We start from the raw sequence: 18,282 nt of genomic DNA, 5'->3' as shown, positions 1-18,282 counted from the left end.
GTGCCTGTCGGGAAGTGGGTACCGACATCCTGGCTCCACGGGAGCACGTGCCAGGGACACGTGTGCCCTGGGCTGGCGCGGCTCCCCTTCGTGATCAGCCACTCTGCCCTCTGGAGCCACGAGGTGCCCCCTGCTCCTCTGGCCGGAAGGGGCTGTCCAGAGGGGTCTCCTGCACTCTGGGAGCCTGCAGGCCAAGCACAGCCGTCCTTGGGGCAGGGAGCCAGCTACTGGAACACCCGGCACACAGCTCTCCATTGCCAGGGCCGCCTCTAAAGCTCCAGGCAGAGGGCAGAGCAGGGGAGGGGACCTGGGGAGGGGCTTCCGGGCGGCAGGCGCCACAGCAGTAGTAGGTGAGGGCATCACGGGAGCCCAGGGGTGGGGGGGGGGGTGTCTGCGGGGTAACAGGGAAGAGGGCAGTGGGGGCCATCTGATCGGGCCCACAAATGGGGAGCCCCCAAAGGGTCTTAAAGGACATTCTGTGCTGCCAGAGGACGGGTTGCCCGAGGAGGTGGGTGGAGGTCTTTACGGCGCCCTCAGGGCAGGATGCCCTCACTCGAAACCTAACTGGGCAGGTCCAGGGGCCACTGAACCAGGGAAGGGCCCAGAATCACTGCAGGAGGCCCTGGCAGCCCTCAGTCTCTTGCCCACTCACCACCTGATCCCTGGCCAGCAAGCCAAGGTGCCGGTCAGCCCCTGACAGCCCTCCATGGGCCATTTGAAATGGCAGGGCCCTGAGAGGGAGGCTACCCCCTGACCCACCCATTTCACAGATGAAATGACCGAGGCGAGAGGCAGACCCAAGGTCACCCAGGCAGTTAGTGGAGACTTGGGTCTAAAGCCAGGAAAAGGCACCCCAGGCTGGCACTTTATTTTGTCCCATAAGGTGATTCGGGGAGGGGGAGGAGAGCAGGGACAGACACTGAGCAGACCCATCAACTCTACACCCTCAGCACCAGGCTGCTTGGTGCCCAGCAGCCGCCCCGAAAATGCCCATCATGGACCAGAAGCAGAAAAGAGAAGACTATGAAGGAATCGGATGTGATTAACCTGTTGTCGTGACTTTAATTCCACCTTTTGGGCCTCAGTTTCCCCATCTGTCCACACCCCCTACCCCCCACCTAATAGGTAAGTCCTTGAAGGCAGAACAGGGCCTCAAAGGGGCTCCCTGGGACCACAAGTCTCACTCCAGTAACACTGTGAATGCATAAACCCATGCAAGTCCAAAAGCCCCCTTGGAATGTGGGGGGCAGTCGGGGGGGTTGCAGTAAGGAGTTTCCACACAGAACCAGTCTGCAGCCTGCCAAGATGAGAAATGCCACGTGTGTTTCCCGAGGCTGTTCCCACAGTCACCTTCCCAGAGCACTACAGCCCAGCCCCCGAAAGGCCCTGCAGATCTGGACAAACCAATCCCAAGAAACCTAAGCAGTGGGGTTCTGGCCGTCCCTCGAGGGGGCCGGGGGCCGCCCACCTGCACTCAGACCAGTCTCTGCTGCCGAGACTCCTGGCTGGGAGTCTCAGCACCTTACCGACAAGTCCTGTCAGAGGTGTGCTGTCACCAGGACAGCTGCAAACCTGGGGGAGGGCTTTTTAAAGGCTAATGACAATTTGCATTTGTCTTTCCCACTTCCAAAGACCCCGAAGTGGGGGAGGGAGGGAGGCAGGGAGGTGTGGTGCCCAAGACCAGCGATGCTGACTCCCCGTCCCACGCCATCACCCTCCGGCCGGCACCTGCTTCGTACCCACATCACCCCACGCTGCAGATGAGGAAACAGGCAAATCAGCGAGGCTGGCCTCAGGTCCCGCCCACGGCCGCCCAGGAAGCTCCAGCCTGGCTCTGAGGGCCACAGACAAGACACTGAATTCAGGCCGGCCCCGCATTAACCGAGATCCTAGTCGGCCCAGAGCCCCACTCCCCTCCCACCGGCCCGTGCGCCTCCATCTTGGCTAAATGACAGCAGTGGCCTCCACATGGGGCCCCCTCGCCCCCAGTAAAGCCCACCCCCTGCCTGTACTCACCACTCACACGAGGAGGGGCTGGCGGTACCTGGGCCTCTGCTCCCCTGAACCCCACCCTGGGGGCCTCCGCGTGGCCACAGAGCTGTGCATCTGGCCCCCACCTCAACCTGGCGGCCACGAGAGGCTGTCCAAAGCGCTGGCTGACCCCCTGAGCAAACCCCACGACCTCCTGGGGCTTTGCCCTCAGAGCGGAGCGCCCACCTGCTCAGGAGCTTCCAGCATTTCCTGGGGCGCGGCCCTCACCCCACCCACGTCCTCAGGCCCTGGGCCCTGCTGGGAAGCCTGCACCTCTGCTCCCTAGGCGCCAGGCCAAGGCCAAGTCCGTCCTAAGCAGCCGCTTCATCCCACCTCACACAGGCGGTCCAGACCCCCGGGTGTGCCCGAGGGGCTGTCGGGGGCTCTCCCTAAGAGGGCTTCAGCTCTCGAGCTGCAGGAAGAAGCGGGTCCCTCTCCGCCCAGGCCTGCCGGCACCCGGAGTTGTCAGGGCGATGGCTCCTGATTTGTTCTCAGCTTCTCTGGGAAAGCAGGTCTCACTGTGCCAACAGCGGGATAAAAACATCTCTGTGTGTCTGGTCCTTTCTGGACCATCTCGGCAAGAGGGAGAGGCTTGCCTTCCGAGACACGGCCCCCACGTGGCCGCCTTCCTCTCTGGGCAGCGAGGTCTGGTGGGGGGAGGCGGTCCGCTGAGGCAGGTCCTCTGACGGGGGCTGAAGGAACAAGCATTCCTCCACCAGGCCGAAGTGCGGAGGTGGGCAGAAGGAAGGGGGTCGAACCCCGCCTCCCAGGGGGGCGTCCACCTCCTTCAAGAGTGTAGGACCTGCTCGTTGCAGACATGGTGACAGAGCCTGGGCCAGTGGCTCAGTTTACCAACTTGCCCAAGTCTCTGTTTTTCTAAAAGAAGCTGCTTTTAGGGAAACTTTGTTCCAGAAACCCAGCTCCTGAAAGCTTCGGGGCAGGCAGGCCCCCCAATTCCTCCACCGGCAGGCAAAACCGAGGCCCAGAGGGAGGAGGGAACACACACTCGGAGGCTCAGGCCCCACCACCAAGAGAAACAGGCGGCCCAGCGGCTACATTCTACATGCACTTCCCACATCAGGAGGCCCCCTCACACACTCACTGGCACACCTGCCCCTGCACCTGCACATCCACCCACATACTGGCACACCCACTCAGGCACCTGCTCCCACAGGCCCATCTCAGGGAACTGCACACCTCTGGCAGTTGTCACAGGTCATCCGTGGCCAGCAAAACATCTGGCAGCACGTATGACACACGTGCAAACTTGAGAAGAACAAAGAACTAGCAGCCCCCCACATCCCATGGTTGGACCCTGACACCACCACTGCCACCTGCTGGCAGCTGCCCCAAATTACAGGGTCAGTTCTCTGGGCAGTTCACTCAACCACTCAAAAACTATCCACTGGAACTAACTGCTCTGGGCGCTGAATGGCCTCATCAGAGTGAAATGGCTTCCTGGAAACCTAAGCATGCAGTGAAGGAAGCAGCCACGGAGACTGGCACGTGCCACCCGGGCACAGGCCCTGGGCTCCAGGCCAGAGGGCTGAGCCCACTAGGAAAACGTGGGGGGGGGGGGGGGGGCGATGAGACACAGGGTGAGACTCTGTTGGGCTCCCTGGACTCCCTCTCTCCACCGGGCGGCCCAGGTGGCCAAGCTCAGGCAATGCCCTGGGAGCCCAGGTCCAGCCCCTCTGGGCTCGGGCAGGGGGCGGGCCTCAGTCTGCTGGTCACAGGGCAGTGGCACCAGCGCAGGGCCGGCCCAGCCTCCCCTGCTGGAGGGCCGAGAGCTGCCACGGCCGGGAGCCGGGGACACCCGTGGGCACACACACACGCGCGCACGCGTGCTCACGCCAGCCCGCACCTCGATCTGCAGGATGGCCTCCTCGCGCAGCCGGATGGCCTCCAGGTCCTCCTCGGTGATCTCCGGAAGCAGCGCCTGCCCCTGGGCCTGCCACATGCCGTCGCCCCCGTTAAAGATCTTCTCGTCCTCGGACAGCTCAGCAAATGGGGCCTGGGGACTCTGCCGAGACACAGACCAAGGTTACCCGCACGCACAGCCCGCTGCCACCAGGCCGAGCTCTCGGCAGGCACCCAGGAGCGCCCAGCCTGCAGCCCTGAAGGGGCGGGGGGCGGGCTCCACCCTGTCACTCGAGGGACATCCCCACAGGGTCCCGGGTGCCGGGGCTGCCATAGATGGGGGGCAGACACCGGGCCCTGTGGCCGTCCCAGACCTGGCTGCGGGGAGCACTCGGCAGGACCCCACAGCCCCCCAGAGCAAGGGCCACACAGAAGACCCTGCAGAGCACAGCCGCCACGTTCCCAGCTCTTGAGGGGTCACAGGTCTCTTCGTGAGCCCCCAGAAAATGTCCCTACGTGCACACAAACCCCAGCTTTTCGTCTGGGGGCTGTGGCCCCCCCAAAAGCCCGTCCCAGAGCTGGTTACAGACCAAGTGCAGCTGCCGGGCAGGGGCCGTGGAAACCAAAGCATAGACGTCACCCAGTAGGGCACACACCCGCCCCAGCTGGGACCAGATCACAGGGAAGGAAAGCCTGAGGGGGGTTTTCAAGTTGTCTTATCCTTTACTGATTTCTTTAATTCACCAAATTTTCGAATTCAATAAACTAGTAGCTTCTCCCTTTAATGAACTCTGTTCCCTGATGGGACAACCTGGGTGCAAGTGAGCTGACATCCACCCCTGAGGTGCGGGTCCCGAGTGGGGAGTGGGGTGCCAGTGGGGGGCCGCACCTACTCAGCCCCCGCAGAGATGAGACAGCAGGAGCCAGGGGTGCCCCTCCCCCCAGAGCCGTGCAATGCTTCCAATTTACCTGCAAACGTTCAGCAACAAAGACTACTGACCTGCACCCCACGGCAGCCCCCTAGGAAGACAGATAACGGCACACGCACTCCCCCCAGCCCCGCTCCCCCAGGCCTGTCGTGACGACCAGGGCAAGAGGAGAAGGCACAGAGGACGGGCAGAGCCCCGGGAGGGCAGCCTGCCCACCAGCGCCCCTCACCTCCCACGTGTGTCGAAGCTCCTTGGAGCCGCTGTCTCCGACGCTCCCGACAGACATCCTTGCAGGGAGCAGCCAGGAGCCCACTTTACAGGTGAGGCCACAGAGGACGAGAGGCCAAGAGGCCACGGAACCCAGAAGAGCCGGGACGTGGAGCAGGGCTCCGGGCTCCCACCCGGCACAGGGAGCTCCAGGGCGAGAACCACAGACCAGGAGAGAGGACGGTGCCAGCACAACGCTGACCACACGCCCTCCTCCCGGCCCGGGGACACACTGTCCTGGAGGCAGAGGTCAGTGCTGGGTGCACAGACAGGGGACGGCTGCCGCTCTTCTTGAGCCCCTCCTACAGGTGTCTGGGCAGCGGGGACGGGGCTGAAACACAGGACTGCCGTCGCCCACGCAACGGCCCTCTGCTGGCGCCACGTCCCCAGGACACTTGGCGTCGGTCACCTTGGAAGGAGGCTGCAGAGGCTGCCACTTGCCTATTTTCTGCTTCCCCTTCGTTATAGGCCCCTGATGTCTGCCTGCAATGAAGACCACCTTCCCATGCCCTGTGCAGCTCAGGGTCACATGGCAGAGTCCTGGCCACACTGACGCCAGAGAAGTGACTCTGGGTGTGTGTGTGGTGGGGGGGGGGGGGCGGTCCAGGGGTCCACTCGGCTCCACAGGACAGTCTCCGTGCCTGTCCTCCCAGCAGACCCTGCTCCCTGCGGGCCCTGCCACACCACCTCCAGGAGGCCCCTCAGGTCAGCAGGAGGAGAACACAGTCGAGTGTCCACATTCTTTCCTGCACTTTTGGGCCCATGATGGCCGCTGCAGGCCTGGCCTGCGGTGGAGTGGAGCAGATGGACACTGCACACATCTACTCATTTGGGCACCAAAAGCAGCAAACGGCACAAACAAGAACCTTGGGGCATTTGGACAAACGCCAGTACAGGCGGGCGCGAGGTGCTGGAAAGCCACATGTGTGACTGCGCTAGAAAAGGGGACACACCGGATGCCGCCCTTTCCTCTGCTCGCGGCCCCGCGGGGTGGCACGCTCCCCTCGGTTACAGGGTGACATGTCCGCACGCACCCCGTCCTGCTCGCAAAGCTGGCACTCTCCCTACAGACCACACCGATACACGCAGCACCTCGTCCCCGGAGTCAGCAGAGGCCTTTAAATAAATAAATACGTGGATACATGAATACAAAATAAAAGATCTAAAATATCTGCTGACGGGCGCGCCTCATCCAAGGCGGCAATCACCACCTCCCCTTCCCGGTGTGGGCGGGAGGAAGTGAGCAGCGCCAGGCGGGCAGGAGCGGGATGGGGGCTGGCCCCGCGCCAGGCCGCGCGGCCGCCACCGCCTCTCCTTCTGCGCCTCCCAGGCCCCGCCTAGGCTGCTAAGCCAAGTCAGGTTCCGGCCCAGCACCGGCACCGTCGGGCCAGCGGCACACTCTCAGGGCCTCAGCGTTCTCCTCCATAGAACGGGAAGAGTGACCCGCGCCCAAGGCCTGTGGCCTGTGCTCACCACACAGCAGCTGTGCTGTCTGCACCCCCGTCCCGTCCCTTCCTCGTGCTGCCCGGCACAGCCCTCACTCCCAGCAGGAGGCGCGGCACCTGGTCCCCCTCGCTGATCCCACGCCCTCAGCCCAAGGCGGGGAGGGGACCGAGAAAGCTCGGCTCTGCCGCTTACTAGCTGTGTGATCCTGCCGAGTTCCTGAACTTCTCCAACCTCAGCCTTCGCTTCCCTAAGACGGGGCTGATACCACCCATGTCCCAGAGTCGCATAAAGGAGCGACTGGGATGAAGGCGAGCACACATGAAAACGAGACGCCAATGGAAAGCCCAGGTCGGGAGCCATGCAGGGCCGCCCAGCCCCGGGCAAGTGAGTTACAGGGCACAGGACACGCGTGCCTGCGGGGGACCCCAACGGTGCACCCCTCCCAGCAGCGGCTGCTCCAGAACAGGGCACCCAGCCCTGAGCTGCACTGACGGCCGCCCCCCACCCACCTGATTCCATTGGCCCGGGGCACCGCCTGGACAGGGGCTTCTAAAGGCCTCCCTGGCAAACCTAACAGCCCCCGTGGGAAGAGCCCCGGCCCGCGCACCCAGGGCCCGAGACGCGGGCACGCCCACTGCAGCTCTGCTGTAAAGCACAGCCTGGCCAGCAGGGGGTGGGCAGGAGCACCGGGGCGCAGCCTGCAGTGAGCACCAGGGACCAGCTGAAAGCGAGTCAGACGCTACGGTGCAGAGGTGACACTACGGGTGTCGCGTGAAGCCTCCTGGAGTCTGGGTTTCCGTGGGAGCTCCAGGAAGCCGAAGCAAAGGGTGCCGGCCTCCCTGCAGGCGTGGGTACCGCGCCTGGCCTCCACAGGTACCGGCCGCCCTCCCCAAGCGGCTCAGGACAAGGGACCAGGGAGGGAGAGATGGCTGATCCCGCCACAGCCCCCCTCCTGTAAGGATCAGAAAGCACCCTTTGTTCTCCTCACAAAGCCTCAATTCGCATCTTGAGCTCTGAAGCCAGGATTAGGATGTGCGGGCAGGGCGGGCGCCGGGAAGGCAGCGCAGGGGATAGCCGTGTGATGGTTTTCCAGTTTGCGGGGCAGCCAACAAAGGCGCCTTTCTCTTCGTTCCAAGGCCCAGGGCTTGGGTTCCGTTCCGACACGTCCATTAGAAGCCCACAATCCAACGTGACTGCTGGGGGGCGGGCCCAGCAGTTTCCCGTGAGAAGAGATGGAGCCCAGTGGGGGTTCAGGGAGGCCAGGAGGGTGCGTGGCGGGAGCTCAGCGTGGCCCCCCACCCAGGGCCAGTGAGCAGCGACCCAAGGGTCTCAGGGGCTCTGGGAAACGGGCCACCGTCTCGCCAACTCCGGCCCAGGGCTCTGCACGGGAAGTCCGTGACCCCGGCGGGAGGGCAAGCGTCAGAATGAGAGCTGGTCACACGCTTGGGAAACACAGCTTCTGTGTAGTAGCCCGAGGCTGGTCGTCCACTTCTCCAAATAGCAAAAGGCTGTGTGTGTGTTAGCTGACGGAAGTCTCTGGAGGCTCAGTGAAGCCCAGGACACAGAACAGGCGTGACCGTCGCAATCCTTCCCTGGCCCCATATTAAATAAAGGCGCTGGGGCCCAGGGGCAGGGCCAACCCGCCCTGCGCCTGGCGGGGACGCACGACTAGGGTACTTCCCAGCAGACGCGAAGGTGAGGCGGTCTTTACTGCTGCTGCCGGGAGCACGGGGCTCTGGTGAACCCACGCCGAGCTGGCGATGGCGATGCAGACTTCAGAGTGTTCCCAGCGCTGGACAGGCACGGCCCTGCCTTGGGACAGAGGCCGGCCCAGAAGCACCTGGGGGCTGCCCACTGCCTAGGCCTGGGTAGGAGACTGACCCAGGACCCAGCTGAGGCTGCGGCCGACCACAGCCAAGAAGGCGACTCCAGAGAAGCCAAGCTGCTCCTGCTCACAGCCACAGCCAGCACTCGGCTCGGAGGAGAGCCGGCAGGCAGCGGCACCCTGCTCCTGCCAGGCCCAGGACCACCCGTCTGCAGATGGTGGCCCCGAAGTCCGGGGCATCAGTGCGGCAACATCCCCGGGCTGAACCCTGCAGTACGTCATCTCATCAACTACAGCGTGCAAAATTCCTGGAAATAATCTAATCTTTCATAACTTCCGTCAGAAGCACTGTTGACCACTCTCTTCCTCTTTAAGAAAAACTCTACTGAAATAGGACATCAGTAGTTGAATGAACAAATCACAAGTGTAGATCGGTCTGTGAATTGTAACAAAAGAAAGACTTCCGGGTCAAGATACGGACATTCCAGCCTCCTACTCATTACACTGTCCCCTACCAAGGGTAGGGGCTTCTAACTCTGCCCATTGGTTTGGTCCGGTTCTGACCTCTATCCTCTTTGGGCTCAGCGTGTGTCCAAGATGTCACCGGGGCCTTGCTGGCCACAGCACAACCCTTCTGCTGCCAGAGTCTCCCATTTACGGACTCGGCACAAATGCTCTGTCCATCCCACCGCAGGCTGGCTCTCCCCCAGGTGTCTGCTGCTGCATGTCACGTGTGCTCAGCGTTCTTCTATGTGACTTTTCACTGGGTATACACTTGAGGTGGAGCTGCAAGGCCACAGACAGGACGACGTTTCACTCCACAGGTGGGTTCAGCTACCAGAGAGGGGGCACCGTTCACACTCCCGTCGACCGCGCAAGGTCTCCAGCTGCCCCACAGCCTTGCCGGCACTCGGCATACTCCCGCGTTTTCATTTGTTCTTTTTAGTTGTGTTGGTGGGTGTGAGGTGTGCAGAGACGGAGCATCGCGGGTTAACTTTGCCTGATTCTAATGACACATGCTGAGCACACACCCATGTGCTTACCAGCCATCCCGACGTCCCTTTTCAACGTGCACGCCCAAGGTGTTTGCCCTTTTTTGTCTTTGAATTGAGTTGTCTGCCTTTTTTCCTACTGATTTGTAAGAGAGCTTTACATATTATGAAGTCCTTTCAGACACGTGATGTGCAAATGCCTTGTCTCACTCTGTGGGTCACCTCTTCACTCTCTTAGGGTTGTACAGACTATAACAAAGTCAAGTTTATCACTTTTTCTTTATAGTGAGTACATTTTCATCTGTGTGGGAGGAAGATAGCCTCCTACGGTAGCCTCTAGAAGCTTCACTGCCTTACCGTTCACATTTAGATCTGTGATCCAGGGAAGTGTTCTGAGCCTGGGTGAACCGGGGTGAAGATCTGTTGGGGGTGCCAGCCTTGTGCCAGCAGTGCTCCAGCCCCCTCCCAGCCACGCAGCGGTGGCGCTGGGCCCGGAGCACTTCCTGGCTGAGAGGGTACTCACAGCCTGAGCTGGCTTGTCGCCTCGTGTGAACATCCTGTCCTGCACACCGCTCCTCAGTCACTCCGACACCGAGATGAAGTGGGCGGGGTGTTCGGACCTGTACTTGCCGTGTGCTCAACAGGACCTTTCCCAGCTCAACCATCAGCCAATCAGCATCAAGTCCTGTGCAAATCCTGTGTTTCCCACTGCGTGGCAGTGCACCTCCCACAAACCAGGTAATCACATATGTGTGAGTCTGCATCTATATGCGACTCTGATCCCACTGGTCTGTTTGCTTAGCCTTCAACAAATACCACACTGTTCCAATTTCTATTGCTTTATATTGTGTTCTGATACCTGGGAATGTAAACCCTCCAGTTCTGTTCTTCAAAATTGTCTTCTTTATCCGGGGGCCTTTATATTTCCATATAGATTTTATGATCAGTTTGACAATTTACACACACATCATATACAAACACATATTCAAAACCTGCTAGGATTTTTATTTGGATTGTATTGAACCTACAGAACCACTTGGTGAGAAATGACATCTTTACACATCAAATTTTCCAATCTACAAATATGGTGTACTCCTCCATTATTTAATCTTCTGTAATTTCTCTCGGTAATGTTTTATAGTTTTCTATACAGAAGCTTAAACAACTGGTCATAGATTTCTCTCTAGTTTTGATGCTATCATAAGTGCTATCACTTTTTAAGTATCATTTCCAAATTGTCTTTTGCTGGCACACACACAGTTTTCTTGCATACTGACATGATAACAGAAATCCTGTTACATTCACTTACGAACTCTTAAGTTTCATCAGATTCATTCACATTTTCTAGTTACACAATCATGTTGTCTGTGAAGGGGTTTTAAACCTTCCCAATTTTAAACCTTTTATTTCTTTTTCATCTCTTATTGCACTGGATATGCCCTCAGTGCAATGAAGAATAGAAGCAATAATACTGGACACTATGTCTCCTCCTCACTCTCAGGAGAGAAGATTTTAATATCTCACCAGTGAGTGTGCTGCTGACTGTTGGACTTTTGAAGATACCCTTTATCAGATTAAAGGCATTCCTATGTATTCCTAGTTTGCGGAAAGTTTTGAGTCCCCCTAAGTGGGTACTGAATTTTACCAAATGCTCTTCCGTGTCTATTGAGATGATCGAATAGATTTTCTTTCTTACTGAATTAACATGGCAAATTACTCTGATTATTTCTGAATGTAAACCAACCTTGCATCCCTAGAATAAATCCCACTTTATAATGATGTATTACCTTTATATATATCGCTAGACTTAGCTTATTAACATTTTGGTTAGGATTTTTGCTTCTATGCTCATGAGCCAGCACGTTATTTTCCATTTACTAGCCTCATAAAGCAAGGTGGGATGCATACCTTTTTTTATATTCTATATAAGAGTTTGTGTAAACTGGTATTATTTATTCCTCAAATATTTGGGAGAATTCATCAGTAAAGACATCTAGTCTGAAGTTTTATTGCTAGGATGTTTGTTAATTATGGATTTCATTTCTTTAATAAATACTGGACTTTCCAGATTTTTTACACATCCTGGGAGGTTACATTTTTCTTTAAAAACTTGTATTTCATATAAGTTGTCAAATTTATCGGCATGAAGTTGCTAACAGTATCTTATTATTTTTTTTTTAGTTTTTAGAAACTATAATGATATAGCCATTTTCATTACTGATACTAGTAATTTGTATTTTCTCTCTGTATCTTGATTAATCTTGTAGGATTTAACAATTTTATTAATCATTCTAAAGAACCAATCTTTGGCTTTGTTGAATTTGTCTATTGTGCATCTATTTTATATTTCATTGGTTTCTGCTTTTTCCTATATATTTTCTTTGGATTTAATTTTTTTGTTGTTTTTCTAGCCATTTGAGATTGAGAATTAGATCACTAATTTTCACACGTGCTTCTTTTCTAATATATGTATTTAAAGTTATAAACTTCCCTCTAAGCACTGCTTTAGTTGCAACCCATAAGCTTTGATTTGTTGCATTTTCATTTTTGTTCAGTTCAAGAGTATTTCTAATTTCTATTAGGGTTTCTTCTTTGATCCATGGGTTATTTCAAATTATATTATTTAAATTCTCAACCCCTGGTGTTGAGAATTTTGTTACCAGATTCTACTTTAATTGCACTCTGGTTAGAGAACATATTCAGTATTATGTCAATCATTTAGAATCTGCTGAGACTTGCTTTACCATCCAGCATATGTATTATGCATATATTCTCTTAGTGTCATCAATATCAATTAGGTCAGTGTATTAATCAGTAGTATTGCTTGAATATTTTATATCCTTACTGAATTTTTTCAATTTATTTTATTAGTCATTTAGAGTGGTGTGTCATAATTTCCGACTATGATCGTGGATTTACTAGCTTTCCTTTTACTACTATCAGTTTTGCTTTATATTTCTATTTTTGAGGGTATATTGTTAGGTACATATAAATTTAAAATTATATCTTCCATTTGAATTAACTTTTTATCCTTACAAAATATACCTCTGTATGCCCACTAAGAATTCTTCATGTGAAGTCTACTTATTCTGATATTAATATGGCTGTAGCAGCTTTCTTTAGCTTTTGGTTGCACAATATATCTTTTTTCCATCTTTTTACTTTCAACATTTTTCTGGATTTATATTTAAGGTTTGACTCTTCTAAGCACTACACAGTTTTTTTCTTTTAACCAAGTCTGACCATCTGTGCCTTTTAATTGGAAGGGTTAGTCCATTTTAGCTTAGCATAAGTGGTATAAATCAACCATCTTACAATTTATTCCTATTTTTTCCTGTTTTGTGTTGATTTATTTATTTTTTGCTTTTAAATTAATCATTTGTTTTATTATTTCATAGGTACCTATTAATTTATGTTATAGTTTCTATTCTTATATTGTCCTTTTAGTATTACCTACAATGCAATATGCATCCTTGGATTATTACAGCCTACCTTACGTTGGTATTTTTGTCTCTTCTCTGATGACGCAAGGACATTACAATACCTTAACACCATTTACCTCCTTTATGTCCTCTGTGCTGTTGTTGTACAAGTATTTTCATTTGCCCCATATCTTAAACCTCACAAGTCATTATTATTATTGCTCAACAGTCAACATGAATTTAGGTGTATCCACATTTTACTGTTTTCAGTGCCCATAATTCCTTCCTCCATTACTATGCTTCCATCTGGGATTGTCTTCCTTTTTCTACTTTTAGAGAGTTCTGTTGATGAATTCTCTCAGTTTTTGTTTCTCTAAATATGTTTTCATTTCACCTTTACTTCTGAAAAATATTTTCACCAGATGTAGAATTCCAGGTTGGTAGTTATTTTCTTTCAACTGTCCTCTGGCTTCCACTGTTTCCTTTTAAAAGTCAAGTGTAAGTCTCATTGCTTTTTTAAAAATAATGTGACTTTTTCTTGGGCATCTGAGTTTAAGATTTTTTTCTGGCTTTAATCTGCTTTTAAGATTGTATTTTTGTCTTTGGTTTTCAAGTTTTTATTATGATGTGACTAAGCGTAGTTTTAAGAAACAGGGTAACTTTATCCTATTCATCATAGAGCTTCTTCAATCTGTGGCTTGAAGTATTTGGACAGTTTTGGAAAATTCTCAACCATTACCTCTTCAAATATTGTTTCTCTCCATTCTCTCTCCCCCCTGTTCATCTAGGACTCCAATTACACTCTTTACTGGATTTTCTATCGTTCCTACTCACAGGAGGGTTGGTCTAATACAAGTTGGTCCTGTACAGCAGGTAGAACTGTCAGCAACCACTTCCCTGTATCAAGCCCATGCCAGAGACCTGAGGATAAAATGTCAATTTCTTTTTCTGTTTTAAGGATATTTAATTCATTATTTTATTTTATTTTATTTATTTTATCTATATTTTTATTGAAGTATAGTTGATTTACAATATTGTGTTAATTTCTGCTGTACAGCAAAGTGATTCAGTTATACATGTATACATTATTTTTTTATATTCTTTTCCATTATGGTTTATCATACGATATTGACTATAGTTCTCTGTGCTATACGGTAGGACCTTGGTCCTCCCTGCCCTTCCCTGGAGCCCCAGTGGCACTGGATTCTATGCTGTCCTCTAACGCCCACTGACCAGGGTAAATACTCAGCACCCACCTGCTGCTTGCCAACCCTCTGTGCTGTGGGAAGCAGTGCTCTGGACTTTTCTGCAATTTTCTGTTGGATAAAGTACAAGAAAAGGGAGACGGGAAGAACAGAAAAGGTGGGGAAAAGAGAAGAAACAGTCAGATAAACACAAAGTACTGGGCGATGACCAACAGCAAAGCACACCTTCAGCTGCCCCAGGACTCTGGAAAACTGGGAGCTTGGCTGGGCTTGGGGGATGATCTGCTAGATGGCTTCCTTCCACACACTCAGGCAGGTGTGGAAGGATGGGTGATACCTGTTCTCCCACCTCCCAGGGGGCTGTCATGAGGACCCTCTTGGGCAGCACTCCAGAGGTAAACATCCCTCACTTGCACGCATGCTGCGGTCCCACCAGCCAGATCCTGGCGATTATCCAATGTCTGCAAGGTGGCCCTTCCTCTGCTTTGGGGGATGGGACTGTACCAGGCCGACCCAGAGTGGGGGCTCAGGGGACCTGCAGGGGCCTCACCTTTTGCACCACTCCATAGCTCTGGATGGCGTCTGAAAGCTGAGTTTTCAGACGGTCCAGCTGAAGACGCTCCTGCTGCAAAGAGGGGGGAAGGGGGGCTTCAACAGGCTGCCGAGGCCTCATCTTGCCCCCGCGGCCCCTCCATCCCTGGGCGCTCCAGTTCGCTATGCTCCTGGGCCCCTCCCGTCCCTCCTGGCGGCACCTGCACCACAGCGTCCCCGTCCATCCATCTCCAGCCTCACGGCCGTCACCACTCCCTCTGCCATTGGAACTGGGTTCATCCCCATCTTCATCACCCGGTGCCGTCATCTCCATCACCTCAAACACCAGCAAGGGCTCCACGCGCTCAGCCAGCATCACCGCGAACACCATCTCCACCCAAACCACACGCACCGTCAACACTGACCTCGGGGCCAGCTGCTCTAACGTGATATGCCTGTCCGGTCCCCAAAACAGACTACTCGGGTGAGAGGTGTTACGATCCCCATCTAACAGCTCAGGAGACCTTGGGCACAAGATCCTAAGTGGCCTGTTCAAGGTCACACGGGTGGTGACGCTGCATCTCATCCCAGCGTCGGAACTGCAGTCGGCAAACCACCCGTCCTGCCCCCAGCGCCTCAGCACTCACACGCGGCCTCTGCCCTCCTGCTGGAACGGGACCCCTGGACCCTGGCACCGCCAGGCCGTCAGGAGCCACCGCCCCTCCTCTCTCACCGCACAGCACTAGCACCAGTGGAGCCACGCCGGTGCCGGTGTCCTTGGACCAGGACGCGGACACAGGCTCCTGGTTCCCTCCTGCCCCCAGCACCTCCTGTCAGCTCCCAGGAGGGCCCCGGACACCCCCAGACCCTGCGTCTCAAGTCCCAAAACCCAGCCCTCGCTGCCACCGTGCACCCCATGCACCCCATGCAAGCCCATGGGTGAGAAGGAGCCGCGGGGCACCAGCAAGCCAGACACGTTTCGGGAGACCAGCTCTCCAACACCTGCCCTTCGAGGGCACTTGGCCGTGTCTGGGCCTCACAGTTCCGTGTGGCTGCAGCTCTGTGGGGTCTGTTTCAGTGTCCAGGTAGGGCTCTTGTAATTGGCACCATATGTATGCCCCAGGACAGACCTAAGAGCCCAAGAGGCTATTTAGTGCTTTTGAGCAAAACATCTGAAGCTCTGCAGCCCATTTGATCCACCACCAGCTCCGGGTGATGGGCTCAGCCTTTCTTCCCTGCGAGGGCAGTGCCCCAAGCTGCCCGCCTGGACGAGACGTCCTCCCGCAGGACCTCATTTGTGTTCTCCCAGCATCCGGCAGAGTAGGTGTTCAATAAATGTTTGTTGGTTCTCAGATGGATGGATGGGTGGGTAGATGGCTGGGTAAGTCAGTGGATGGGCAGGTAAATGGATGGAGGGACAGATGAACAGACAGGGGGGCTGGTGGGTGGGTGGATGGCAAGAAGGAAGGATGTATTAGGCTAAAAGTGAGCCCTCTGAACTCCCAAGGGGGTCAACTCTGCTTTCCAGCCCTCGTGACATACACAGAGCTGGGGACATGCGTCACAAGGCCACACGTGAACAGGCCCATGAACACCAAGGCCTCAGAACCGCTGCAGACGCTGCCCTGTGCTGCGTGAACCCTGGGCGAAGGCCAGGACCAGGCGCCCGCCTCTGGTCCCGACGAGCAGGCTGTGATTGTTCTATCGCATGCAGAGCAGTGCCCGCCACTCCCGACAAAGCTCTGAGTGCCTCCTCCACCTGAGACCTCGGGTGCACCCTGCCCACGCCACGCGGGGACCCCTGACCCCTGATTCTGGGACGTTTTTTTAAGTGTATTTTTTTTTTATCAAAGTGTAACTCAAGTTTTCGAGCTGGGTCTACTTTGTTAGGTAAAATCCATCTATCTTAAGTGTACAGTTCACCTTAAGTGTAAGCTTCAGTCGTACAACCATCACCAGCACCTGGTTTTAGAACATTTCCATCGCCCCCAAAGCCCTCTGTGTCCTCCTGAGGCCAGTCCCCAGCCCGGGCTGCCACGTCTGCTTTCTGTCTCCAAAGGGACCTCCGGGCGCCCCGGGCGCACAGAATACACACGTGCTCCTCCCCCTCTGCGGGACCCCTGTGCCGCCCAGGCTGAGCGGTGTCTGCGGTCCTCGCCTGCCCACTGCTGGACGGCGCCCGCGGGGCTCACCACGGGGCCTGAGTCTTCCTCACCAGGGGCAGGGCCTCTCTGCGAGGGGCCACACTTCAGCGCTTAGGATTTGGAGGTGGGTCTCTGCTGCTGTAGCTCCTGGCAGCCCTGGGCCACGTGTAAACGAATGGGCAACAAACAGGCTTCACTGAAGAAAACAGGCCCCCGCTCTGTAACCTGCGAGGGCTTAACAACACCGCATGCTCAGGGCTCCCCCAACTTCTGGGGGAGCAGGTAGGGTGTGGATAACAGACAGCCGGCCAGGGCTGGAGGTACGTAAGAGGCCAGTGGGGAGGGGCGGCGGGGACATGGGGGCTGTGAAGGGGCCGTGGCCTGGGATGCGGTGGCCGTGACCACGCTGAGGAGGCCGACAGTGAGTGCAGTGGCAGGAAGGGCACACGCAGAGGTGGCAGATGGGTGAGGCACGTAGAGCAGGGCAGGGGGACGGGCCACTCTTTCCCAGGAGGCCGGGAGCCCACGGCACCTGCACCGCTGCCCGGCCTGCGGCCCAGTGAACAGAGGAACGCGCGACCTCTGCCCCGAGCAGCCGCGTGGTCCGCATCTGTCTCCCCACCCCGGGCCCCGGGCCCCGTCCCCCTCGGCCCCCAGGGAACATACCCGGGAGCAGCCCCGCAGGAGCTCAGCCATCTGCTTCAGGGCACTGGCACTGGCTGCGATCGCGTGGTTGGTCTGCTGCTGCACCGTGTGCCTGGGGTGGGTGTGGAGGGGAGAGAAGACGGGGGGCGGGCAGCAGAAAGGGGGGATGACACAGAAGGGCGGCACGGCAGGTGGGGGGCTCGCGGAGGGACAGGAAAGTGCACAGGAAGGGAGGAGTCGTGCAGAGGAAGAAGGGAGCAGACGGGAAGAAGGACGTAAAGACAGGCCCAGGGAGGGACGGACACGGGAGGGGGGCGGGCGAGGCGGGGGGAGGGGGGAAATGACATGACACAGTGAACTCAGGTCAGCGTCACCAGGCCCCTCACCTCCCGGCCCCCATGGACCCCATACTCAAGCCACGGGCTCGGCACCTGCAGCCCCGGGGCCCCAGCCATGAGCCCTCCCTGTGGAAAGGCCGCTGGGGGTCAGCACTGGTCGGGGCCCAGGAGGCATGGTGGCCGCACAGGTGGCCCTGGGACCACTGCTGAGGAAAGCTCGGCCCTCTCCCAGGCCTCTGGGGGCCACGGTGAGACTCCCACCTCCAGACCCAGGAACATAGGGAGGCGGGGCCCGGGGCCTCTCCCAGCCCCTCGGTTTATGATTCTGAGTGTGACCTTGAAGGTGCTGAAAAGACCAGCCCCCCGCCGCCTAGGGCTGACCACTGCCCCTGTGGACAGAGTGACACGGGGCAGACCCTGTCCTCAGGCCTCCTGCGGGCTCACAGGCCCAAGCGAGGGAAGGGCCCTGGCCTGGCTGCGGGGCGCAGACACCAGAGACCCTCCCGACCTTCAAGCTGCAGCGCAGATGCCCCTCTTTGCCCCCTGTGGGACCCCCGCGTGGCAGCAGCGGGCGTGGGCACCAGGCCACCCCGGGCTGAACATGGGAAGCTCCGGAGAGGCCACCCATGGAGCCGGGCGCCGTCTGC

At 55.9% G+C, this 18,282-nt stretch overlaps 1 protein-coding gene across 5 annotated transcripts in view; it reads right to left on the bottom strand.

Moving 5' to 3' along the window:
* TSNARE1 (t-SNARE domain containing 1) overlaps nucleotides 1–18,282 on the bottom strand; it is a 91,918-nt gene that overhangs the window by 27,039 nt on the left and 46,597 nt on the right. For all 5 annotated transcript variants that reach the window (XR_009498508.1, XM_059901967.1, XM_059901966.1 and 2 more), the window contains 4 exons: nucleotides 17,319–17,409; nucleotides 14,528–14,602; nucleotides 14,029–14,088; nucleotides 3,896–4,054 (listed from right to left, as the gene is read on the bottom strand). Coding sequence is in view for 4 of the 5 variants with exons in the window: in XM_059901967.1 (XP_059757950.1) it covers nucleotides 3,896–4,054; nucleotides 14,029–14,088; nucleotides 14,528–14,602; nucleotides 17,319–17,409 (385 nt within the window). In the remaining variant the exon portion in view is untranslated. The remainder of the gene's footprint in view (nucleotides 1–3,895; nucleotides 4,055–14,028; nucleotides 14,089–14,527; nucleotides 14,603–17,318; nucleotides 17,410–18,282) is intronic.

This window comes from Balaenoptera ricei, chromosome 17 (assembly GCF_028023285.1).
Source record: "Balaenoptera ricei isolate mBalRic1 chromosome 17, mBalRic1.hap2, whole genome shotgun sequence".
In the NCBI taxonomy this organism is placed as follows: domain Eukaryota; kingdom Metazoa; phylum Chordata; class Mammalia; order Artiodactyla; family Balaenopteridae; genus Balaenoptera; species Balaenoptera ricei.
This window is presented reverse-complemented; position numbering and strand designations above follow the sequence as displayed.